Source organism: Grammomys surdaster, unplaced genomic scaffold, assembly GCF_004785775.1.
Source record: "Grammomys surdaster isolate TR1022 unplaced genomic scaffold, NIH_TR_1.0 125896, whole genome shotgun sequence".
Classification (NCBI taxonomy): Eukaryota; Metazoa; Chordata; class Mammalia; order Rodentia; family Muridae; genus Grammomys; species Grammomys surdaster.
The window spans coordinates 2,700,682-2,726,435 of NW_021620720.1; the positions used below are offsets into that span (position 1 = coordinate 2,700,682).

At 48.2% G+C, this 25,754-nt stretch overlaps 1 protein-coding gene across 1 annotated transcript in view; it reads right to left on the reverse strand.

Annotated features, from left to right (window-relative positions):
- Positions 1-22,395, reverse strand: part of Plekho2 (pleckstrin homology domain containing O2) — a 27,777-nt gene extending 5,382 nt beyond the window's left edge. Inside the window, exons 1-4 of the mRNA XM_028752339.1 lie at positions 22,282-22,395; positions 15,797-15,946; positions 6,818-6,934; positions 1,783-1,887 (exon numbers count right to left, since the gene is read on the reverse strand). Of these exons, the coding sequence (XP_028608172.1) occupies positions 1,783-1,887; positions 6,818-6,934; positions 15,797-15,946; positions 22,282-22,293 (384 nt within the window). The 5' untranslated portion in view covers positions 22,294-22,395. The remainder of the gene's footprint in view (positions 1-1,782; positions 1,888-6,817; positions 6,935-15,796; positions 15,947-22,281) is intronic.
- Between the last annotated feature and the right edge of the window lie 3,359 nt (positions 22,396-25,754).

Consider the following 25,754-nt stretch of genomic DNA (forward strand, 5'->3'; position numbering starts at 1 on the left):
TCCCTCTGCTCTGTCTGCACTGTCATGGGTGCTCCCTCTGCTTTTCTCTCTGTCTGCACTGTCATGGGTGCTCCCTCTGCTTCTATGACGTATCCTCGTTCTCCACAGCTATTCTCTTCAGCTCAGTCTTCCTGTCAAAACATGAGCAGCCCTGAGGCTGTTTGGGGCTCAGCTGGAACAGCAGAGCAGGAGGGGCGCCAGATCATGGTACCTAGAGTACATTAGGTCTTACCCTGGCTTCTCTTACTCTCCCAAGGCCATGCCCAGGCCAGCAAAGGGCAGGGTCTCTATGGCTGAGCCCTGACTTTGTGGAGGGTAGCATCTCTTCACAGAGTTGGGAAAGGTGGTCTCAACACATGGGAGAGCTGGACTCTGAACTCTGGAACTGCCTGCTCCCATGATCCACTGAGAAGTAGAGAGAACCTGCCAAAACCGCCTCTGAGGCCATCATGGCTTCTTCTGTGACCTCTCTAGCATGTGGCCCACCATCTCTTCTCCCACATAGGAACTTTTCCCATAAAGTGAAAGGCTGAGAGCATGGTTCAGTGACTTCGGTGAACACAGGACTCACAAGGCAGGAGCCAGGAGACCTGCTGGGGAAGGAGGCTCCACTCAAGTCTCACGTCCTGCCATCCAAGTTGTTCTTTTTTTTTTTTTTTTTTTTTTTTTTCAATTTTTTTTTTTTGTTGTTTTTTTTGAGACAGGGTTTCTCTTTATAGCCCGGGCTGTCCTGGAGCTCACTCTGTAGACCAGGCTGGCCTCGAACTCAGAAATCCACCTGCCTCTGCCTCCCAAGTGCTGGGATTAAAGGCGTGCGCCACCACTGCCCGGCCCAAGTTGTTCTTAAAATACATTTTAACCCAAACAGCTATGGACCTGTGATGTCAAAGGCAGATCCTTCCTAGGAAACCCTGGCCCGACAGGACACCCTAACCACTCACTCTAAGCCTCACTTTTAAAGTCAGTGTTGCCATAGTTACCAGTACAGCACAGAAGCCTCAGGAACGGAAGTTTATTGCAGACAGTCAGGGAAACCTACTGAAGAAGGAGCTCATGGGCTGGATAGTGATGGCAGACACCTTTAACCCCTAAACTCACCCCCAGCCCTCCTGGCTCAAGACTGCCACACTGCTACTGTTTACCCACTGAGGCTGGGCTGGAAGGATACACAGTGCAGCCAGGTATGGTCTACCCACTACCTATGTGCTTTTGGCTCCCCTTCAATGTGTGTGACTGAGCCCAAGACTCTGTGCAGATGCTCTGCCACAGTTATGTTCCAGCCCATGTGCTTTTTAATTTAAAACAAATTACTTAAGGGATGGGAATGTGACTCAGCTGGTACAGGGCTTGTCTAGCAGGAAGGGAGTCCTGCTTCAATCCAGCACCTCATAAAACCAGGCTTGGTGGCATAGGCCTATAATCCTAGCATTTGGGGAGTGGAGGCAGGAGAATTAGAAGTTCAAGGTCATACTTAGCTACATAGTTGAGTTCCAGGCCAGAATGCATAAGATGACATTCTGTCTTAGCTTTTCAGGGGCTACATAGTGAGACCATCTTAAAAAGAAAAAAAAAATTACTTCATTTACTCGGGCCTCAGTTTCATTGTTAGAAACTGGACACTAGCACTCACTTTGAAGGTCTTTCAGGAGATTAAATGAAGTATGTCCCCAGGTTTGAAGCAATGACAGAACTGAGAGGTAGTTTGGAGAGAAGTGGGCACAGTTGTCTCCTAGACTGCTGGGTCAGAAACAAAGAACCGTCCAGAGGACCACACCCCCATACCTCATCAAAAGCCTTGTTCTTGCCTCTGTTGATCCCTTCATTGAGAGCTTTGATCCAGGATTCCTTTTCTTCCCCACTGGGGGCCTGGAATTTGATGTCACTGACCTGTGAGAGACAGGCAGGGAGGATGGCAGATATTTTTAGGATTCACATTTCGGGTCTTTAAGAAGCATTCCAACTCAGATTCCAAAGTGTAGCTAGATGCCCCAGAGCATTCTGACATTGGGCTTCCCAAAGTAGGGAGGGCATACATCAAGAAAGGTCCCCTCCACCCTGCAGCCCTCCACACTGCAGCTTCCAGGGACTCGTGGGGAATCAGCCTTGCTCTGTAGAAAGGGTTCCGGTTATAGTCTTGCTTCATAAGACTCTGTCTCAGGGTAAGATAAATAAATAATGTCATGTGGGGTGTAATAAACATAAGAAGCTGGAGACTGACTGCCCTCTAACCTCCACATGGCACCTGGAAAAGCCAAAACCTGAGCCAGAAGGTAGAGCAGTGACTGCCCAGGACTGGAAGAAGAGAAAATGGAAGCCAGGATTTAATGAATTTTGCCTACAGTTTCGTAAGTTTTAAGACTTCTGAAGGGTGGTGGAGTTGGAACTTCCTTAAGAGTGAATTTAATGCCTCTGAACTATCTGCTCAAAATAGTTAAGGAAATATTAGTCAGGAGTGGTGGGGTATGTACTTAATCCCAGCATTCAAAAGGTAGACACAGAGGCAGGCAGATCTCTGGTTCTGAAGCCACTGAAGTCTACATAGAGTTCCAGGCCAGCCAAGGGCTATGGCTACACAGTGAAGCCCTGTTTTGTTTTGGTCTGTGTGTTTGATCATAGATAGTTCTGATCTGTAAAATGGGATAACATGTTTTGCTACAAAGCAATTAAACATGAACAAAAGTAATTATTGAACACAGTAGGTGTTCAATAACTAGTTATGTGTACTGCATGCTCACATGGGTGTTGAAGTATCTGTGTGTGTGTGTATAAGGTTGACGTGAGGCCTGAGATCCAGCGCCTTCCTTGTTCACTCTCTGCCTTATGTACTGGCTGTAGGGTCTCTTGTAGAATTCAGAGCTCGCCATTTTGGTTGATCTGGCTAACTGGCTGGCTGTAGGGATTTCATGTCTCTGCCTCCCAGGCAGATTACAAGCAGAGTGTCACACCCACCTGGTTTTTACAGGCTTACTGGGGATCTGAATTCTTGTATACACCATAGAAAGCACTTTACTACCGAGCCATCTCCCCAGCAACAAAACTGTTTTCAAAAGATTTCTCTAGGGCTGGGGATGGATGTAGCTTGGTTATTGGTGGAGAACTAGCAAGTACCAAGCGGTGCCTTCAACCCCAGCACCACAGACAGGTGCACGCCTGTAATCCCAGCCGTTGGGAAGTAGAGAGAGAGAGGCAGGAGAATCAGAACCTTGAGGCCAGCTTGTAAATATTAGACTGTCTTTTAAAAATATAAAAAATACCTAAAGAACTAAATCTGGAGCTGACCAGAATGAGTGCTCATAGCACATAATAACCCAACCTTCACCTGCAGTCTTACTTTCCTGATCTGTAAAATGGGATAATATGTTTTACTACAAAGCAATTAAACATGATCAGAACTAAGGTACACAACACAGTAGGTGTTCAATAACTAGTTAGTGGGTGAATGAGACAACACATGAATGAACTAGCCCTAGGTTCCTTCCCTCACTCTGTTTCTGGGCCACTGCCTACTCTCTGACCTCAAGATGCCCTAGTTCTCTGTTGGTGTGGCCAGCTTGCCCATCCCCCACCTTGGTATTAGATAGCACCTCCTGCCACTCCACCAGTCAGTTATGTAATACCGTAGTACAGTGCACTTGGCCTGGTCCATTAGTATCCTCATTATATAACTTCCTCCTGGCAGCAGTACCCCCTCCTCATACAGGACCCTAGGTCCCCCTCCATGCCAGCCACAGCCAAATGCTCATTTGCATGGCCAGGCTAAATTAGATCCTGGCAGCAGATCTGCAGTTAAGTCAAAAACCCTAGGGCACCTTGGCAACTTCCTCCCGGCCTAGCCTTCAGGGCTGCAGGGGCTCAGGGAGAGACCAAACTACATACTGGGGGGCTACAAAGGCCACTCAATCCTGTGATGTGCTAGGCAGCTAGGTCAGCCCTGTGACCCCTGAAGCCATATCAGTTATGGGTTCTGAGTCAATTGGGCCCCCTCCTTGGTACAGACTGGCATTTCGGAGCTGAGAAACACACAGTGGACATCAGTAGCTGCAGGACTGGACAGGGAAGCCTACGGTGCTGAGTTCTCTCTTTATAACTCTGGCCTCAAAGGGCTGGGAACAGAACCACTAGACTCAATTTCCCCTTCCCTATTGGCCCAGTCCACCAGGCACAGGCTGTAGGGTAGGGTATTGGCTCCCTGGGAGAGATGCGGCCTCAGAAAAAACCTACTGGACTGATCAATGGGTTCACCAGTATTCGAGAACACAAGGTTGTGGGGATCCAGTTCTACTATAAAGTCTGTGTAATCCTTCCTCAATGAGCTCGGCATTCCACAGAGATGACTGTCACGGGAACAATCAGAATGAACACCAAGAAGCTATGCCTGGTGGGCTCAGGCTACAGCTCCTTGCCACAAGCCCTCTGAAGAAGTTCTAATAACATAGGCTTAACAGGAGAATCTATAGTAATAAGAATGGCTGCAGAACGGGCAGCCAAGGCCTGGGAGAGGGGGGAAGGGCAGAAAGGCAGAGAGGAAAAGGGGGGAGGGGAAGAGGAGGCCGGAAAGAGGAAAAGGCCAAGCTGGCTGAGACCAGCAGGGCAGCAGGGCCCAGCAGTGGCCACCCTGCTTCCTGGCAGCCACTGTCTGTGACCTCATGGACAGGGGCGTGGGGATATAGCAGCAGGGGGGAGTGAGGCACACAAGACACTGGAGTCTTTGTTTATTTGATTAGAGAGAAAAAAAGGCAGCCTCAGGACCAGACAGCCAGGGTCACATGACCTCCTGGCCAGCTAGAGGCCACAAGGAAGTTGGGGAACACCCAGGGCGATGGGAAAAGCAGGCACAGGCAGAGGATTTGCAGGGCCTCTGGGGAGCCTCACTGTAGTGTGGTATGATGAGGATCAAGGGCCCTTGAGCCTGGTTGTATCTTTTGTCTCTGTGGCCATCACCACTGGCTCCAGCCCATGTTTCCAGTCACCCATAATCAATCTCAACTCTTAGAAGGGCTAAAGGGTGTGGTGGGGGAGGAGGGGGGGAGGAGGCTGTTACCACAGAGGCTGAGAGGGCAGCTGTATAAACAAGTTTCTCTGAAGGGGTTGTCCTACCCAAGCTGGGTGACCCACCTAGCGCATAACTATCTGATTCTCAGAGCTGGCAAAGTAGGTGACAGGGGTAGAGGACAAAGAAGCAAGGCCTCCTGTCACCCTACATTCACAGAAGACACACACACACACAATGACCCTGACATGCCAAGTGATATTGACACATCAGGCAGTGCACTTGAATGGCAGACAAAGGCACTAACCTTTGTGTTCTGTGTACTCTGAGCCTCTGAAACACAGATCCATACTTTGTACCTGCTCAGAAGAGCAGCAGGTCTCTAGGATAAGGAAAGGTTTGCAGGAAAGACAGACCATTCTCTTGTCCTCAAAGTACCCTGTGCCACAGATATCAGATAAACCTGGGCCCAACCTTGTGCTCCTGTCTTGGTGACAGATACACTTGGGTAGCATGGACTAAGGATTAAAGAACTGTAATGTCTTCCAGCATCTAGGACCACAGGGACCACTGAAGACTAGGCTCCTAACTTTTTTTTTCTTTCATTAAATAATTTTTATTCATGAGGCTGGTGTTGGTGGCACATGCCTTTAATACCAACACTTGGGAGGCAGAGGCAGAGGAATCTCTGAGTTGAAGTCCAGTTTGGTCTACAGAGTGAGTTCCAGGACAGCCAGGGCTGCAAAAGGAAACTCTCTGTCTTGGAAACCAAAAAACCATACCAAACCAAAACAAGAAAGATAATTTCTACTCGTGTTCTGTTGCTTTATGTAAATGTGAAGGTACTTTGATCCCAGACCCCAACCTCATCTCTTTCTGACTGGTCTCTGTTACCAGAGCCACTGGTGCCACCCAATGCCCTGCAGTAGACATGCCAGAGTCAGGCTAGTCCACTTCTCTGTGACTTGTGGTGCTCCTTGGTCACACAGAGAAACCAAGGCATAAATGTCAAGAAATGGAGAAAATGCTTCAAAAATTCATAGAAAATGCTGAAGAATGGGAGGGGCTCCTAATTTTAAAACTGGGAGAGAAACAACATGGTTCTAGTAGGCCCAGACTAGGCCTGTTCCCCTCACACAACTTCTTTGATGAAGCTTCACTCTGATAGACTCCCCATGATGTGGAGAGGTTCAGGCAAGGTGTGGCAGGAGCTGGTACTGTGCACTTTGACCAAGGTCACATCTGAGCTCCCTCCCGACATCCATGAAACTGCATGTGTCAACACCCAGCTGACTGACTTCCTCCAGGGAAAAGTGGTTCAAGAGCTGGAGAGATGCTCAGTGGAAAAGAGCACCACTGGCTGCTCTTGCAGAGGAGCCGGGTTTGATTCCCAGCACCCACAGGGTAGCTCACAACCATCTGTAACTCCTGTTCCAGGGGATCTGACAACATGGCCTCTGCAGGCAACAGGCATGCTTGTTGTATGTAGGCAAACACTCATAGACATAAAATAAGAATAAAGTAAAAATTGTAAGTGGGTACAGACAGCAAATTTCACCTGCACCCAAGGACAGAGTCGTGGGCAAGGAAAGAAATCACAAAGGAAGGAAAGCTAGGCAATAGGCCTCCTACCTCTGGGCCCAGGAAAAGCCTGAAGGGGAGGATGGAGGGAATGCCATATTCTCGCCTCTACTCCAGACTTTGTCAGGGTCCTGAAGGCCTGATGAGGTAGAGCCTCATTCATAGCTGTCCTCCATCTGAGCCCAGCCTGTCTTTACCCCAGCAGATCCTGGCTCCGAGGAAAGCAGCCTTCAGGATCGCCCCTACCTTGTTCCCTGGGGATCGCAGCAGGATAAAGCGGTGTTTCCGCTTGAGGAGAGCTCGAAGGTCCTGGCACTTCTCGTAGCTCCCAAGTTCCACCGTCTCTACACATTTCTGCTCATCCTGGAGGAAGAGATACAAAAGATGTGGGCTGGTGAGAGCCAGCCCCACCGAGAACCTCAATCATTGAATATGCATTCCAGACTCTGATCTTACTCAACAAGAACATTGTATCATCAAGATGTGGTATTCAGACCCCAGCAAGGAAATAGAGCCGGCGTGTGCTGGCTGGCAGGTGTCCACGAAGTTTACCATCCTGGTAAGAAATGGGATACAAAGCCAGGCGGTGGTGACACATGCCTTTAATCCCAGCACTTGGGAGGCAGAGGCAGGGAGATTTCTGAGTTCGAGGCCAGCCTGGTGTACAGAGTGAATTCCAGGACAGCCAGAGCTACACAGAGAAACTCTGTTTCAAAAAAAAAAAAAAAAAAAAAAAAAAAAAGGGGGCTGGAGAGATGGCTCAGTGGTTAAGAGCAGTGACTGCACTTCCAGAGGTCCTGAGTTCAAATCCCAGCAACCACATGGTGGCTCACAACCATCTGTAATGAGATCTGACGCCCTCTTCTGGTGTGTCTGAAGACAGCTACAGTGTATTCATATATAATAAATAAATAAATCTTTAAAAAAAAAAAAAAAAAACAAAAAACAAAAAAAAAAAAAAAACAAAAAAAAAAGAAGTGCTTTCCATGAAGAGTATGAGCCAAACACACATGGGCTCACATGCCCCGCCCTCAGCCCAGTGATCCTGAGCTGGCTCCCTCACTTGATATCTCCTCTTCCTGACTGCTAGCTAGGCAAAGGGGCCCCTCACACCAGGCTGAAGGCCATACTCAACAGAGAGGGCCAGAGCATAAGACCATCCCCCTCCGTCAGCTTGTCTCTCTAGCTCCATCACTATGTAGGCTAGTGGCCACACAGTGTCTGGTAGTTGACTCCTCCCAGATCGAAACATTCCATCCTTCAGGGAGGTAAATAACAACAAATCAGCTTCAGGAACTCCCTGAAACTGACCAGATTGAGGTTTAGAGCAACTGAGGCACCTAGAGAGGTTGCTCTTCAACTTCCCAAGCTGCCTATTGGCTATACAGTATGCTCCAGGTTCCAGCTGTGTGAGCTGGTACCCATGCTGGGGTGGCTCTGGTAACGCAGCTGCCTTTGAGTCATTTCTGCTTCTGTAAATAACCTTTCACCCATATTCCTGTAAGTAACCCCAATAAAACTCAACCAAGCTGGACTTTGCTGGTATCCGTACTTTGGTCTGGGTTCCCTATCTGGGGTGAGTAGATGAGTGTGTTTTGTCCCCCCAAGAAAAGTTTTGTCACACAACACCAGGCTGCCTTCTAAACATCCTGCTTGCCAGCTCTGACACCAGAAGGTTTAGGGCATAGGATACCTCTTGGGCAAGCTGCCTAGAATAAGCTCTTTTCCTTAATAGTGGTCAACTGGTTCTTCTTCTAGAAGTGACCCAGTTGGTACAACTTCCTGGGAAACAGAAGTGTATGTGTGTGTGTGTGTGTGTGTGTGTGTGTGGCCCTCGGTGGCCTGAAATTTGCTATGTAGACCATGCTGGCTCCTGATGCAGTGGGATTGAAAGAGTGTACCACCACACAGAACTGATTGATGCCTTCTTAATTGGTGGCTCTGTGCCAGTGGCCCTCCCAGTGTATGATCTGGTGCTCTCACGCCCCTGAAGTACCTTATCATTTACCACCAAGGTCATGGAAATGTCTACAAAAGGATCTGCTGGTGCATTAGTGCCACTTAATAACTTGCTAGAAATGCAACTTTGTGAGCACCAATCATAAACTTAGGGAGCACGGACTTTGACAGTGTGATTTTTTTTTTCAAATCAGTGTTTCTCCGTGTAGGCAAGGCTGTCTTGGAACTTGCTCTGTAGGCCAGACGAGCCTTGAACTCACAGAGATCTACCTGCCTCTGCTTCCCAGAGTGCTGGGGGGACAAGATGCATTTTTTTAACCTGGTATGAGTAAACCCCTGAGAACCATCACTTTGTGCCAGACATACTCAATCCCAGCAGTCTTAAGGCTTTTAAGAACATCCAAACCTGTTAAAGACACCAAACACTTTGGCTGAAGGACATAGATAAATCACGGAACTGAGCATGAGACTGCCTCCAAGCCAGTGAGTCTCCATGGTTTCGGAAGGTACAAATTTATCTGCCAGGCAAGACGTGGTCATTGGTGTAATAGTGTCATGGCTGTGTAGGGGTAAAACCAACTCTTTTCTGACTGGATTCGAAGCCTGCTCTACAGAAGAGAATTCATATCTGATATTATAAGCCTGTCATGATCTGGAGAGATGGTTCAGAGGTTAAGAACAATTCAATTGTTGCTCTTGCAGGGAACTTGGGTTCAGTTCCCAGCATCTATATGGTGGCTCACAACCATCCATAATTCTAGCTCCAGGAGATCTGATGACTTCAGAACTCCACAGACACCAGGCATGGACATGTGTACATGTAGGCAAAACATTCATACACAGATAATAATTTATGTACATTTTTTTTTTGGTTTTGGTTTTTTGAGACAGGGTCTCTCTGTATATAGCCCTGGCTAGCTGGGAACTCAGTATATAGACCAGGTTGGTCTCAAACTCAGAGATTCTCCTGCCTCTGTTTCTCTCAAGTGATGAAACTAAACATGTGCACCACCATACGGTGTGTGTGTGAGTGTGTGAGAGTGTGAGTGTGTGTATATGTGTGTGTGTGTGTATATGTGTGTGTATGTGTATATGTGTGTGTATGTGTGTGTGTATGTGTGTGTATGTGCCCCACTACATTTAACTAGGGTGCTTACATGGCCATAGTAGGGTGTTATTTACTTGATCAAGAACATATCAACAATAGCTACATCAACCAGGAATATGAATTCTCCTTGCCCAGCAACCATTGACTGGCCCAGCTCCTCAAGGGTGGGTGGGGCCTCATGATCCCCTACCCTATTCATGATAGAATGTTGGCATTGCTGTTGTGAGTTTACGGTTGTAACAGTCATCTCATGTCCAAAAGACAGTGTTCGTAGCACTCCTCATCCGCTGCCTCTTAGATTCTTTCGCTTCCACGATGTTCTCTGATCCTTAAAGGGATAGATATAGATGACACTAAACAGTTACCTATTCTTAACATTTTGATCAGTTTGGACTCTGCATTGACATTTGGCACTGTAAACAGAAATTCCCTGACCAAGGGTAAGAGCAACACTTAACTATAGGTCCTAAACATCTATTTAAAAGGCAGTTTGACAACATGTCCATATAGCAAAACGACTGTAGCAAATTCCCAATTGTAGCAAATTATAGGACCTGACTTCCCCAGCATGGTCTTTGACAAGGTTTTATTGTTGTCGTTGTTGTTATTGTTGTTTTAAGATTTATTTTGCTGGGCAGTGGTGGTGCACACCTTTAGTCTCAGCATTTGTGAGGCAGGGGCAAGTGAATATGAGTTCAAGGCCAGCCTGGTCTACATAGTGAGTTCCAGGACAGCCAGGGCTACACAGTGAGACACTGTCTCAAAATAAAAACAAACAAACTCCAAAAACATGGAAGTAAATGAGGGCCTTTGTTGTTGTTGTTGTTTTAAGACAGTTTCCGTGTAGCCTTGGCTGTCCTGGAACTTGTTCTGTAGACCAGGCTGGCCTCAAACTTATAGAGATCTGCCTGCTGAGTGCTGGGATTAAAGATGTGCACCACCACTTCTTGGCTAAATGAGGGACTTCTTAGGAAGAAAGAGCTCAACGGGAGTTGAAGGAGATATACAGATAATGGGGGGAGAAGGAGGTATGATCAAAGTAAAATTGTGTGTGTGTGTGTGTGTGTGTGTGTGTGTGTATGTATGTGTGTGTGTATGTGTATGTGTGTGTGTATGTGTGTTTGTATATGTGTGTGTATGTGTGTATGTGTGTGTGTGTATGTGTGTTTGTATATGTGTGTGTGTGTATGTGTGTTTGTATATGTGTGTGTATGTGTATGTGTGTATGTGTGTGTGTGTGTGTATGTGTACACTTAAATACATAAGAATTAAAAAGGCAGGCTGGAGAGATGGCTCAGTGGTTAAGAGAGCACTGGCTGCTCTTCCAGAAGTCCTGAGTTCAATTCCCAACAACCACATGGTGGCTCACAACCATCTATAATGGGACCCAATGCCCTCTTTTGGTGTGTCTGAAAGAAGCAATCGTGTACTCACATAAATAGAATAAATAAATCTTTAAAAAAAAAAAAAGAATTAAAAAGGAGAGCAGGGAGCCAGCAAGATGGCTTAGCAGGTAGAAGTGCTAACTGCCAAGGTTGATGACCTGAGCTCAGTCCCCGGGACCCACATAGCGGAAGGAGAGAAGTGACACCCTCAATTAGCCCTCCAACTGCCACAATAACAGTATGGCATATGTCCCTCCACCCAAGTAAATAAATAAGATAAAAAGACTTTTATAAGAACCCCCACATCCAGGTAACATCTTGATCAACGTTGGAGTGAAGCTGACCCAGACCTCATTACTTTTCAGGGCAGACGGCTGTATAGCTAAGGTAGCTAACCACTGATCTAGGTGGCCAGGGTGGTCTGATCTCTCGATCCAGACTCCATCCAGTGTTATCCCCCATTTTTGCTTGCACACTTCTCTTTTTACCCCTGAGGCTCAATCCTGTCCAGGTTCCTCCATGAAACATACACGGCAGAAAAATTCTATTCTGAGAAGCTTCCTGATACCTGCCATGATCCTCCAAACCTTAGTGCTTAGTGTCTTACCCACTGGTCGGGGTATGTACCACCAGGTACAAATACCATGTTAGATGCCAGGAACACTGAGCCCCCGACACAAGAGAGCACAAAGTCCTATCTCATACCTGGACAGTTCTATGCTATTCACAGTGTGTCTGTCTCCTTTAGGCTCCCCCAGTTGCACTCTATAGAAAGTAGGTCTCAAGAGAGGAGCACAGGGGCTGAGGCTACAACCCTGGTGCTCGGAGCACTTGCTTAGAATACACAAAGCTCTGGGTTTAATCCTCAACACCACACAAATCAGGCATGGTGGTCCTCATGTTTGTTAAGAGCTGACAACTTGAGTCACTTCTCTCCTTCTACCATGTGGGTCCTGAGGACTGAATTCAGGTCATCAAACTTGGCAGCTATCTTAGTTTATCATGTGATAAACAACACCATGACCGGAAGCAACTTGGAGGGGAAAATGGGTTGGTTTCATTTTACAACTTGAAGACCCGTCATTCAGGGAAGTCGGGGCAGGAACAAGAAGCCGGACACAGGAACTGATGGAGGCCATGAAGGAACGCTGCTTCCTGGCTTGCTCCCCACGGTTTACTCAGCTTTTCCATAGCACCTACGGCCACCAGTCCTAGAGTGGCACCACCCACTGAGGGATGACCCAGCCACGTCAATAATCAAGCAAGATAATGAACCACAGGCTTGACCATTGGCTACTCTGATGGTGGCATTTTCTCAATTGAGGTTCCTTCTTCTAAAATGATGCTGGCCTCTGTCGAGTTGACATAACAACTAGCCAGCACAGTGTCACACACCTATAATCCCAGCACTTAGGGGGTGGGGGTGGGGGGGAGAGAGAGGGAAGAGAATTAGAAATTCAAGGACATCTTTAGCTAGTGTGAGGCTAATTCCAACTATAGAAATCCTGTCTTTAAAAAAAAAAAAAAAAGATGTACGTAGGACCAGTTTGCTAGAATGGTGCCCAACCTAGAGTAAGACCTCCAAAGTCTTCCTGGACTTTGTAGCCTTTCTGGGAGAGGCTACAGCAACAGTACCCCCCAATCTCCAGGCTCCCGCAGTGGACCAGACGAAGGTACTCTCTCTTAGGAACATATTCATCTTTACCACCCAGCTCCTCATGCTGCCTGGCTTAGGACAAATCAACACTACAAGTGCTGAATCATCCAGGGCCTTCTGCAGTTCAGAGGGAAGGATAAAGCAGGAGGAACTGGGTGGGGGCAGCATTCTTTGGAACATCAGCCTCTGACAACATTGAAACAGCCAAGAGCCGTCTGCACTCGCCTTGCTCCTCACAGCAGAAAAGAGAAATTGAACCAATAAGCAGTCTTCAATTCCTTCTCTGGGGCCAAGCTCCCGTCCCTGGGTGCTAGGTTCTTGGAACATTTAAGTTTTTAATATGATTTTTTTTTTAAAGTGTGATTTGGATTTTTCCTGTTTAGGGAATGTGAAACCCTCCCTGCTTCCCGGCTGCGGCCAGATGTGGAGAGGCAGTGTAGGACATGTATGGCAGTGCCTGGTGGGCTGACAGCTGAGAGCCAGTCATTCAACTCCTACAGCAGCTGGCGCTGAAAAAAGCCATATCTCACACACACTCACACACATACACACTTTTTTTTTTTTCTAATAAAAATATCCCTTGGCTGCCGCTTTCCCAGCTGTGGCAAATCCTAATTTGGTAAGTACAGAACATCTGGGTAGCTGTCTGCACATTGCCATTCCTTACTGTTCTTCCATAGCATATCCATGGTTGTCCTGACTCCTGGGGACTCACGAAGGACAGCCAGGTGCTTTTCAAAGGCGACTCCTTGAAGTCCTTTGATGGGGGCTTATAGGCTTTCATGGCCCAAGGCACTTAGGAATTTGCCAAGCTGCCTTAACGGGGTCTGAGAGAGGTTGATAGACAAGCTGCAGGCCTTCTGTCTTCAAGGGTTCCATCTGCCAAAGCCATGCAGTATTACCACATTCTCAGTGGGTGGGCCCTCTGTAGCCTGAACCCCAGCACCAAGAGGAAGAGCCACCTTCCCTCCAAGTCTTCATATAACCGCATTTCTTTTTTTTTTTTTTTTTTTTTTTTTGTTTGTTTGTTTGTTTTTTGGTTTTTCGAGACAGGGTTTCTCTGTATAGCCCTGGCTGTCCTGGAACTCACTCTGTAGACCAGGCTGGCCTCGAACTCAGAAATCCACCTGCCTCTGCCTCCCAAGTGCTGGGATTAAAGGCGTGCGCCACCACTGCCCGGCCATAACCGCATTTCTGATGCTTCCTTAACTAACAATTTTAGGCGGGTGGGTTTTTTTTTCTTTTTTTTTTTTTGAGACAAAGTCTTACACTATAGTCAAGACTGGCCTCAAACTCAGAGCAATCCTCCTGTCTTAGCCTTCTGAGTGTTGGAATTATAGGTGTAAAGCTGGCAATTTTACTGTTCTTAGTTGTCCAAATGTTAAGCCTATTGATAGTGAGAAGGAGACAAGAGTCTAAGTGGGAAAGTGTGGGGACTGTGGGAAGTATGAGGACAGCAGAAGTGTCAACTGGGGCTGGGGTGAAGGCGCCATGAGGAAAAGCCCTCGCTGTACAGCCTGACACTGACTGAGTCCAGAGCCCCAGAACTCACATAGAAAGCAGGATACAGTGTCATGTGTCTGCAAACCCAGCATTTCTACTCTGAGATGGGTAGCAGAGACAGGAAACCCTCCCAGGAGGCTTGTGGTCCAACCAGCCTCAGAGAGACAGCCTGCCTCAAACAAGGTAGAAGACGAGGACTGATACCCAAGGCTGTCTTCCAACCTCCATACACATGCCTTGGCACACACTAGCACTCACAGATAAACTCTTACACATACATGTGTTGTGCACATACACATGTATACAAAACAAGTAAGTGTTTAATAAGTGTCAACCGGTAGCTCAGTGTTAGAGGAGGGAAAAGCTGAAGGCACCCTGGGCAATTCCAAAGTCTGATAAAGGACTCTGATCACAGATCTCCTCTTCCCTCTGCAAGTGCTGGGATTAAAGGTGGGCACTACCACTTCCATTAATTAATTAAATGTAATTAACATTTAAACATTTTTTTTCGACCAAAAGTAAAATTTGGTTGGTATCTCTTGGTGAAAAGAATACCAGGCGTAGGTCTAGACTGAGCCCTCCATTCTCTGTGAGACGGTGATGTCACTATCACCATCCCCACCTCCCCACCCCCACCCTTACTAATCCTTTCTTTAAAAGGTAGCATAGACCCCATCACGGTGGTGGTGTGTACCTTCAGTCTTGGCACTCAGGAGGCAGAGGCAGGTAGGTCTCTGTGAGGCCAGCTTGGTCTATATAGGGGGTTCCAGGCCAGCCAGGGATGAATAGGAAGATCGTGTTTCAAAAATAAATAAACAGACAAATAAATAAGAAAGAAAGAAGTTTAGAATAATTAGGGCCTGGACAGATGACTTAGAAGTTAAAAGCATTTACTAGTGTTGCGGAGGACCCAGGTTTGGTTTCCAGCACCCATATCACAAGCACCTGTAATTTCAGTTCCAGGGACTCTGAAGCCCTCTTTTGGCCTCTGTCAGCACCATAGACACAGTGCACATATATACATGTATGCAAATGCTCATACACATAAAATAAAAATAAAATTTCAAAAAAAAGTGTGAAGGCTAAGGAGGGTTAATTGGTATTTTTAGTGCCAATGCTGACTGAAATGCCTTCAGTCAAATACTTCTTCTATGAAACCTTGGCCCAAAACAGGAAGTTTCAGCATACAGGTAGGTAGCTAAGGAGACTCAGACAGTGTATGCATGGATGGCACAGAACCCTTACCCCAGAACCCTAACTTTGCCTCTAGAAGTATCATCCCCATATCACACATAGAGACCCAGCGGAGATAAGACTCTTGCCCAGGGTGGCACAGCAAGTCACTGAAGTGGGACAGTGTGTTGGCACACGCCTTTAATTCCAGCACTCAGGAGACAGAGGCTGGTGGGTCTCTATGAATTTGTGGCCAGTCAGCCTAGTCTACAGGGCCAGTTCCAGGTCAGCCAAGGCTACCATAGTAAGACCCTGTTTAAACCAAACAAACAACCAAAACCAAAAGTAGACAAATCTTTCAGCCACAGTCTTAGGGGCTCCTGCCGGCCGGCCCACCTGCATTGCTTTGTTGTTGCTGTCAGAGCCAGGCAAGTCCTTACCTCATTCTCATAGACCAGCAGCTGGGCTTGGCAGAGAAGCAAGTATCGGTCTTTCCATAAACCCAGAAGCCCCCCACTGCTCTTCTTGATCCATCCAGCCTTGTCTGCAGTCTGTGCTCCACGAGGCTTCTCACTCCCCTCCTTTATACTCTGTAAGACAGCACCAGAACACAGCATGAAGGCTGTTGCCATGAAGTCATACAGTCTACAGACCACACAGAGAATGCATTTATGCAATTAGTGTATCATCCTACATGAGGTTTTCCCCAAATCCTCAAAGCATATATATATATATGTATGTATGTATGTATGTATGTATATGTGTGTGTGTGTGTATTAGCAGCCACCACCTTACACTGAGCCACTGTATTATATTTCACTCATCTTTTTCTTTCTTTTTTTTGTTTTTTTTTTTTTGTTTTTTTGAGTTTTGTTTTGTTTTTTTGTTTTTCGAGACAGTTTCTCTGTGTAGCCCTGGTTGTCCTGGAACTCACTCTGTAGACCAGGCTGGCCTCGAACTCAGAAATCCTCTTGCCTCTGCCTCCCAAGTGCTGGGATTAAAGGAGTGCGCCACCACCGCCCGGTTATATTTCACTCATAATTCCATTTAACTTTTACTATCCAAGATAAAGACACTTGTAGCCACAAGTCACAGTAAACTAAAACTCAGGAAAAAACAGGTGACTTACTAGAGTCACACTGCTAGAGAGACAGAACAAAATTTAAAGCAGGTTTCTCTGAACCCATTTCCTTCCCACTCCTGTGTCTCCCCGTGTTCATTTAACTAGTTAACAAATGTACTGACCCAGATAATGTCACATGTCATGGGAGAACAAAGGCAACACATCCTACCCTCATAGAGTATACATTGGGAAAGACAGAACAGCTAAACAAATAAATACCCAGAAATGCACACATTAACTACTGCAAAGGCAGAGGCAATACCTCATCCGGAAATAGACCACCAAACCTAATGATCTGAGTTCGATCCTCAGAACCCACATGGTGGACAAAGAGAACCAATTCCCATAACCTGTCTTCTGATTTCCATATACACGCATATGTGCATGCATATGTGTGCACGTGCACACATACACACTCACACGCACGTATGCACACATGCACACATGTGTGTATCCCCATGATGCACATAAGTCCAATGAAAAAATTTAAGAAAAGGCCACAAGCAGGCACTGGTGCATAAGAGGACACTGGAAACCTGGTCTGTGGTTCAATGGCCATGAAAGACTTCTCGGAGTAGAGGATGTTTAAGCAAAGCCTGTGAGGACAGGAGTGATCAGGCAGGCTGTAAGGCAACTGGACCCCAGATGTTCCCTGAAAACCCAATCCAGCTCCCTCTCCTGAAGCAGGGACTCCTAAGATCTCATCCCCATACTGTGAGTCCTCTGATGAGTGCTCGGAGGATTGTCTCTTCAGTCACAGGCTGGTATAGGAATTGAGTTCAAACCATTCTGCACAAGGTGGGTACACTGCAGCCTCGGGGCTTGTCACTCAAATCTCATGCCCCATCCATGACCTGTCAGATGGCTGGGGGCAGGGTACATCATGTCCACATGCCTAGTGGATGGGGTCAGATTCACCTGAGTACTAAGCACTTAACCGTCTTCTTTAATACCCAATGAGAGGTAAGGACACCACCGTGCTGAACTTACAGGTACTAGGGCATTGAGAGTGAAGGAGGGCGTGGAGAAAAGATCAACACAGCATCAGAATCTAGAGGACACGAGAAGGAAATCAACACTAACTAATTTCAGCTACGCTATAATTTACATAGAGCTCCAAAAAGGGGCCCCAGTTAAGAGGCACGCCTCTCCCCAGAGATACCCTGTGGCCACAGATGTCTTTGGAAGGACAAGCCCAGGCAGATATAAGTGTAGTAATCTGTCAGGAGCTGGGCAGGGCCTGGCTTTTCTGTCATGGCAGATCCAGCCCTCTTCTCGCTGTGGTCTTTCTATCTCCTGGAGCACATTTTGCTTTACTGGGACCATAGGCTAGCCCAAGTCACATGGTCCAGAGGCAAATGACGTCACCTCTTTCTATGTCTCAGTTTGTTCACTGGGAAATGGAAATGCTAACAGTTCCTATAAGAAATAGGAATCCTGCCGGGCGGTGGTGACGCACGTCTTTAATCCCAGCACTTGGGAGGCAGAGGCAGGCGGATTTCTGAGTTCGAGGCCAGCCTGGTCTACAGAGTGAGTTCCAGGACAGCCAGGGCTATACAGAGAAACACTGTCTCAAAAAAAAAAAGAAGAAGAAGAAAAGAAAAAAAAGAAATAGGAATCCACCTTGCTTTTCTGCCTTTTGACTAAGTTCAAGTATGTACAGGACTCCTTGAGGGTGGGGGGGTTTGTTGTAAACTGATGTCCCACTGCCTAGACTGTGCCTGGTATACAGTCAAGGGCTTGATACGTGCTTGTTACTAAATGAAGATAAGGCACAGGATCGGTTCCTAGGATGCCTTGAGCTTAGTAATTGGCAGCTGTCACTCCTGTTACTGTTGTTACCGCCTGTCACTGCCCACCCCGCTCCCCCCTTTGAGTCTTAGGGACCTTCTCTCCAGATCTGGTGGTTCTCAATTTAGATCGAGAGCTGCTGCCGAGCTACATCTGCCGGCCTCAGATCCCCAGGAATGTAGGATGTCTCTTCTGGTCTTCTCTCTAACTTGAGGACAGCAAGAGAAATGGGGAAGTGGGCTGGTTCCAAATGATCTTCCTGGATGCAGGAATGAGGAAGCTTGGATGCTGGACAGTTTAGAGCAACCCCACCAGGGGTAGAGGGAGGGACTTCAGGGCTCTCTGACAAGAACATGGATGTTCTCTCATTCAATCATATACCCAACTGCCCTAGCTGATAAGGATGCGCTAGGGTCCCATAGGCTGTGGGATGCCCAGAGACCTAAGTCTCTCAATGACCCAGGCAGGCCGTCACAGGGTCCAGAACTGGAAGGAGAAAACTACGGAATAGGAATCCCTATGCCCACATTGCATACACAAACACTTCTATCAGCAAGACCAGCACTGCTGGCCACCTCCTAAGGCCCTAGGCTCTCAGTGTCTCCTGAACAAAGCTGCTGTTCACACAATTCCCACCTCTGAGCACCAAGTTCCTCTTCTGATTCCAGGGAATCCAACCCACCACCCACAGTTTAAAAAGGACCTCACATCCCTGTGATCTCCCTTACCTGCCACTTCCACTGCCTGACATGTAAAACTTCACATCAGCTGGAAGCTCTAGGGTAGGGGCCAAGCTCTAGGCTGGGACTTAGGCCTTGATGGCTGCCACCTTTGAACCCTAGGAATGCACATCAGTGTCTAGCGAATACCAAGCCTAGATTAGCTAGGGAAGCTAGTCTAAAGTCTGTAAGGATGGGTGGGACCAGGAAGGGATGGGGCAGGAGGGCATTTTGGGAGAAGGGAGGGGACAGCTGAGGGGTTACAGATGGTGTAAAGCAAAGCCTAGCCATCCTATGGGAGGCCTGGCTAAAAGCCAGGGTCCTGCTTGCCTCCACTCTCCACCCAACTCAATCCCTGCCCCTTAGACCTCCTCCCACCAGGGGTCTGGCTACACCCCAGTAAGTTTTAACAAGGCACCCCTCCCCTTGGCAGGGTTCACAGGGGAGGTTTTGTCTTGCTCAGCCCAGTTTCTCCAGCTCCTTTCTTCTTATTGACCAGCTGACCACTGTTTCTGTTCCCCCCACCCCACCCCCCAGCCATCCTCTCAGCAAGCCTTCTCCAGCCTACTTCAGGGCAAGCAGCTCCTGAAGTACCCAGTGGCATCAGCCTGGCTCTCTAGGCCCGATATGGGAGTGTCTCAGGGCTATTCTTTTAAAAAGCAAGGGGGAAAAGAGACAGGTCACATTGACCTTGTGCAGGAAACGATTAGATGAAAAGCTACAACAGAGTTACAACAGACAGAAGCCAACAGAAGAAGCCAACTCTCTGAGTTCAAGGCCAATCTGGTCTACATAGGGAGTATTAGGCTGCCAGCCAGGACTATATAGTGAGACTTTGTCTCAAATTTTAAAAGTACAGAGAGAGGAAATAATTCAGGCCCTGTTTCAAAGGATCTTCCAGACTAATGAAGACAGAACACAGCCTGCCTGTGAGAAGCTTCAGGAGGGCTGAGTGGCTATCTCCTGCTTGAGGGAGCTTTTGTCCATTAGGAAATTCATGGCTCTTACCCTGAGGGATTCCCCTATCCTAGCCTTCTGCTGGGACCTGTGGTTGGTGACGAAGCTCTTTAGGAAGATGGGTGTTTGCAGATTATTAAAGGCAAAAAGGTACCAAAGACTTCCTATTCCCATGGTGCTGGGAGCTGGCTCAGAGTAGCACTAGCTACTCTTCCAGAGGACCTGAGTTCGATTTCTAGCACGTACACAGCAGCTCACAAACACGGTAAACTCCAGTTCCAGGCTATCTGATGCCCTCTTCTGGTCTCCATAGGCAAGTGGTTCACAGACATGTATACAGGCAAAACACCCATACGTAGAAAAGAAAAAAGACTTCACATTCATAAACCCTTTACCACAGAAAGAAAAAGCACAACAGAAAGAACAAGAGCCTAGCCCAGATCATAAAACCAGCGCTGCCACAGGACACTGCCATGCCTGTCTCAGGAAGAGTGAGGAGGGCAGTGGCCAGTCTAGAGTCAGAGAAAGGCTTTGAGAGGACAATGGGGCAGCGCTAATATTTCCAACCTCACTCCATGGATGGCAACAACACCTCCATTGATATATGTATTTTTCAAAGCTTTTGTACACACACTATCAAATTTCTAGATTCCCCTTTCACATTTTATAACTGAGAACGAGGACCAGAAAACACAGATAGGCAGATGCTGGAACTCAATGAGCTCTCCTCTAAGGCTCAGCCTGACAAGGGCCACCATCCTACATCCTCTACAGAGGCTATGGGAGGCTGGCCCTGAGGTGGCTGGCATCCAGGAAGTGCAAAGCAGGAAGGCTGAAGACAATTATGTGAAAGGGAGATGGGGTAGCCTGAGGTCAAGGGCAGATAAGTGACCATAATTAAGATGTGTTTTAGAGATGGATGGATGCAGAGGCGCAGATGAACACATGAACTCTATAAGCAGGAAGCAACAAGAGTCGGGGTACCAACAGAGGACAGGGCACAGAGAGCCCCTGACTGTGTAGGTAAGACCTGGGAGTTCGAGGGAGGAAGGAATATAGACAAGACTTTAATGACCCAGATAATTCAGGAGTTTTTGGTATCTGGCAGTCACAAAGTAGCCATGTTAGAGATTAGGGACCAGAGGGAGAACAGGGCTGCCTTCACTGCGCCCAGGAAGCCCCAGGAGAACTTCCTTTAACTGGGGACCAGAGCAGATCAGGAGATGGAGTAATCCTGACCCACATCCTCTGGGAGCACGGGGAGGGGCCTTGGACAGAGAGCACAGCCATTGCAGGAGTAGAACCGAGGGCAGGCAGCCACCCCACCCGTGACAGCAAGAAAAAGAAACCACAGCAAAACATAGTGGCCTAACTTTGCCCCATACCTGTACCCACTCTGAGTGCAGGGACCACAATTAGGGCTAGGGGAGGAGGCTAGGCCCTATGTTTCATAGAAGAGGAAACACAGGCTGAGAGGGGAAGTGACTTATCTACCACCCCACAGAAACTCAAGGTCTAGCCTAGAGGGAACAGACAGCTTTGCAGTGACTCCAGGAAATACGCAAGTGGACACTGACAGGAATAAGGATGGCTGAGCACACTGAAAGCTCCCCAGCTGGCCTGGGTGGCTCTAGGAGGGAAGGCTTCATCTTCTCCACCCTTCAAGGGATAAGAGTGTCTTCCTTTTACTCATGCAGTGAGTGACTGCTGTATACTGGATCCTTGGATAGTGAGAATGCTGCCAGAATTTAGATTGTATGCAGAGGGCAGAAGATTTTATGCAAGGGGCGTTGCTACTGGGAGACTCAGCTGACCTGACCCTTCAACTAACATCCTCAGATAGACACAGCTCAAGAGCGCTGAGATATTTACACAAGGAAGACAAAAGCAATTTCTTCATTTCTGCCATCAGGCTCCGTTATAATCTCAGATTTCTTGAGACAGTGGCCCAGGACCCTGTAAAACTTTCCTCCCCTAACACAACCCTCAGAAACAGACCTAGCAGGAAAAGAAAGACAAGAACGGGTGTAACGGGATTCAAGTGCAGCAACCCAGTCCATTTTCACCAAGTCACCCAACTCTCCAGAGCCTCAGTCTCCCCATCAATCCAATGGGAACCATGACAGGCGCTGTTTCCAGTTGATGAGAAAAGCCCAAAACATAACTGAGGATACTGTTGGCAAGATGCAGACGAGACCTCCACCCCGTCCCTACCCCATCGGTCCAGGTTCTGCTTGAAGGAAAGGAAGGACTGTGCAGAGAGACCCTTGGAAGAAGAGCGGGCAGGACCCGAGCCCAGTACTCTTGTTCTGTCTGGCCCAGCCCTCGCCCTCACCTCTTCCTCCATGGCGAGTTTGTGAGGTTCGGCGGCTTCGCCGCTTACTGCTGCCCGCGTTGCGCGGGCTCCGCTTGCTCCATCTACGCGCAGCCGGGCGGCGGCTTACTGTCTTCTGTCCCGCCGGGCGCCCGGGGCCCAAGAAACTTCGGGGGGCGGGGCCGGGGCCGGGGAGGGGCTTCCGGGGGCCGGGGGCGGGGCCGGGGAGGGGTGCAGTGGCCCCCAAGCCCCCGCCCGCAGCTGAGTGAGGGCGTGGCCGGGTGGTGGAGCAGGGGCGGGGCCAGGGTGGATCCTGGGCGGGGCCGGTCTTGAGCTCCGGGAATGGACGGAAGGACCTGGGCGGAGCTGAAGTAGCAGGAAGAGGGCGGAGAGAGGTTTCCCGGACCGAAGCAGGGAGAGGGACTGGGAGGGGTAGAGACTAGGGAGGTGAGGGATACGGAGGGGGAGGGGGCTTCCGGCCCAGAGGCGGAGGCAGGGATGCTGGCGGGGTGGGGCAGGGCGAGGGCGGGGCGGGGGCGCGGCTGACCGTGCGAGCCCGGGAGGTGGTGGGTAGCTGATGCACTGGGCCCGGGTTGCGGGACTGGATCCAGCTGCTAGGGCAGTTCAGGAATTAGTGCACAAAGAGGTTCGTTGGAGTAGTGGCGATGGTCTTCGGTCTGTGGAACTTCAGGGTGGGGCCCGGCCATGCGCTTGGAATTTATGACCAGAAACAGAGTCTGGACTCGGTTCCTTTATAGAGGGTCTGTGAAATCCCAAACTCTGTGCTCTCCTTTCCCTCGTTCAACCCCTCTGTGGTTCTCATGTTGTGAGCCGACTGCATCACCCTAACTCCCTTTGGCCCTGACCTGACCACGTCGCTAGAGAGTGGAGAAAGGCTTTAAGTTCAAGTATGTACTTTCATTTTTATTTTGGAGAAACAGGCTCGTAGGGTGACTGTCACATCCCAAACCTCCAGCACCACACAAACACACACACACACGACCTTTCCTAGTCAGGTGTGCTCCATGCTACAGCACCCAGAATTTTGTGCTTGTGGGATGGATTAAGGATGACCTGTTTTGACTCTGGCTGCTGTAACCTCAGCTACTCCAGTTGACCAAACTTCTCTTTCACTGCCCTCTGCTGGCCTTTGGGCTCTCGGGTCCTTTTGGTTCTACATGGAAGAAGGTGTAACTGGACCTGGTCCTTACACCTAAAGGGTGGAGAGGGGTTGTGAGATAGCCTATTGGTTAGGAACACTTGCCGCTCTTTCAGAGGACCCAGCTTTGATTTTCAGCACCCACATCTGTAACTCCAGTTCCAGAGGATCTGAGGCCCTCTTCTGGCTTCCTCAGGCACCAGGGATATAAGTGGTGCATGGACATACCAGCAGGAAAAACACTCATATACATAAAATAACTTAATTTTTTTGAAGGATATAGAAAACAATGTGCCAGGGTCACAGTGTTGTATATTAGTTTTCTCCAAGATTGAAACATTCCATCCTGCATAGAGTTCCTTGGACAGAAAGGTAAACAACTCAAAATAAAATTCCACTTGCACAGCTCAGGAGGCAGAGGCAGGCAGATTTCTATGAGTTTGAGGCCAGCCTGGTCTACTGAGTGAATTCCAGGACAGCTAAAGCTACTCAGAGAAGCCCCATCTCTAAAAACCAACCAACCAACCAACCAGCCAACCAACCCCCATCTCTTGCTGTTTGGAGAATGGCTTATAATGAGAGTGGAACCCAAGACTCCAGGTATCTATTGCTGTGATTTGGGGTAGAGGTATGTCACGCTTGGCCCAGGGAGTAGTACAATTTGAAGTTGTGGCCTTGTTGAAGTAGGTGTGTCACTGTGGGCGTGGGCTTTAAGACCCTCATCCTAGCATGGGAGTGGTGGCGCATGCCTTTAATCCCAGCACTTGGGAGGCAGAGGCAGGTGGATTTCTGAGTTTGAGGCCAGCCTGGTCTACAGAGTGAGTTCCAGGACAGTCAGGGCTACACAGAGAAACCCTGTCTCAAAAAACTAACAAACAAACAAACAAACAAATAAACAAAAGACCTTCATCCTAGCTGTCTAGAAGTGAGTATTCTGCTAGTAGCCTTCAGATGAAGATGTAGAGCTCTCAGCTCCTCCTGCACCATTCCTGCCTGGATGATACCATGTTCCTGCCTTGATGATGATGGACTGAACCTCTGAATCTGTAAGTCAACCCCAATTAAAAGTTGTCCTTATAAGAGTTGCCTTGGGGCCGGGCGGTAGTGGAGCAAGCCTTTAATCCCAGCACTTGGGAGGCAAAGGCAGGTGGATTTCTGAGTTCGAGGCCAGCCTGGTCTACAGAGTGAGTTCCAGGACAGCCAGGGCTACACAGAGAAACCCTGTCTCGGAAAAAAAAAAAAAAAAAAAAAAAAGAGTTACCTTGGTCCTGGTGTCTCTTCACAGCAGTAAAACCCTAAGACAAGGTGACACTTGCTAACCAGGAGGTGTGGGATAAGAATGGGAGGACATCAACAGACTCTATATACATTTTGGAGGAAGACAAAGTCTTAGTGGTAGGTGAGGAGCGGATCAAAGATAGGGTGTAGGTTTTCAACTGGACGCCCAAATGGTGGGGGCAGCAAAGAGAAAATGGGGAGGGGAGTGAGCACCAAGCAGGGTAAGGAAGCAGTTAGAGGTGAGGTCCTACAGTTTGAGACTGTTTATAAGTGGGGGTGTCGCCGGGCAGTGGTGGCGCACGCCTTTAATCCCAGCACTTGGGAGGCAGAGGCAGGTGGATTTCTGAGGCCAGCCTGGTCTACAGAGTGAGTTCCAGGACAGCCCGGGCTATACAGAGAAACTCTGTCTCGAAAAACCAAAATAAAATAAAATAAAATAAAATAAAATAAAATAAAATAAAATAGGTGGGGGTGTCAGTGTCACAGTGTGGCCTAGGATGGCTTCTACTTCAGCATCAGGGAGTTTGGAGATGAGGGGCCTGAGCCACAGCGCCTGACTTATGCTCTGGAAGCTACAAAAAATCGTAAAATCTTTCTTCATTCATCTCTTCTAACCACAACTTTCTTTGCAAAATTCTGATTGCAGAAGAAGGAAGGCAAAAACTTAGAGAGAAAGAATCCTAAGGTGGGGGCGGGGCTCTTTTTAGTATCACATAATACCGCCCTTTGCTATAAAGTTACAGTTATTTCTTTAGAGTGCACTGGGGCCTTTCAGGGAGCGAACGGGTAAGACCTGGAAAGAGTTCTACAAGAGAAAATGTTATGAGAAACCCTTCCCTCCAAATGTCTGCCGCCAATCCAGGATTCGGGTTTAGAAAAAGAAATCCAAAAGCAGCCTTATGTTTCCCTCGAATTTGGCTTCATGGCGGCAGCAGGAATCAGAGAATCACATATGCACACAACCCAAAGCAGCAAAGAAGGAAGTTGGATGGCAGATGTGGGGGCGGATTCACTATGGCTCCGCCCCTCTGCATTCTGCCAATCAAGACCCAAATAA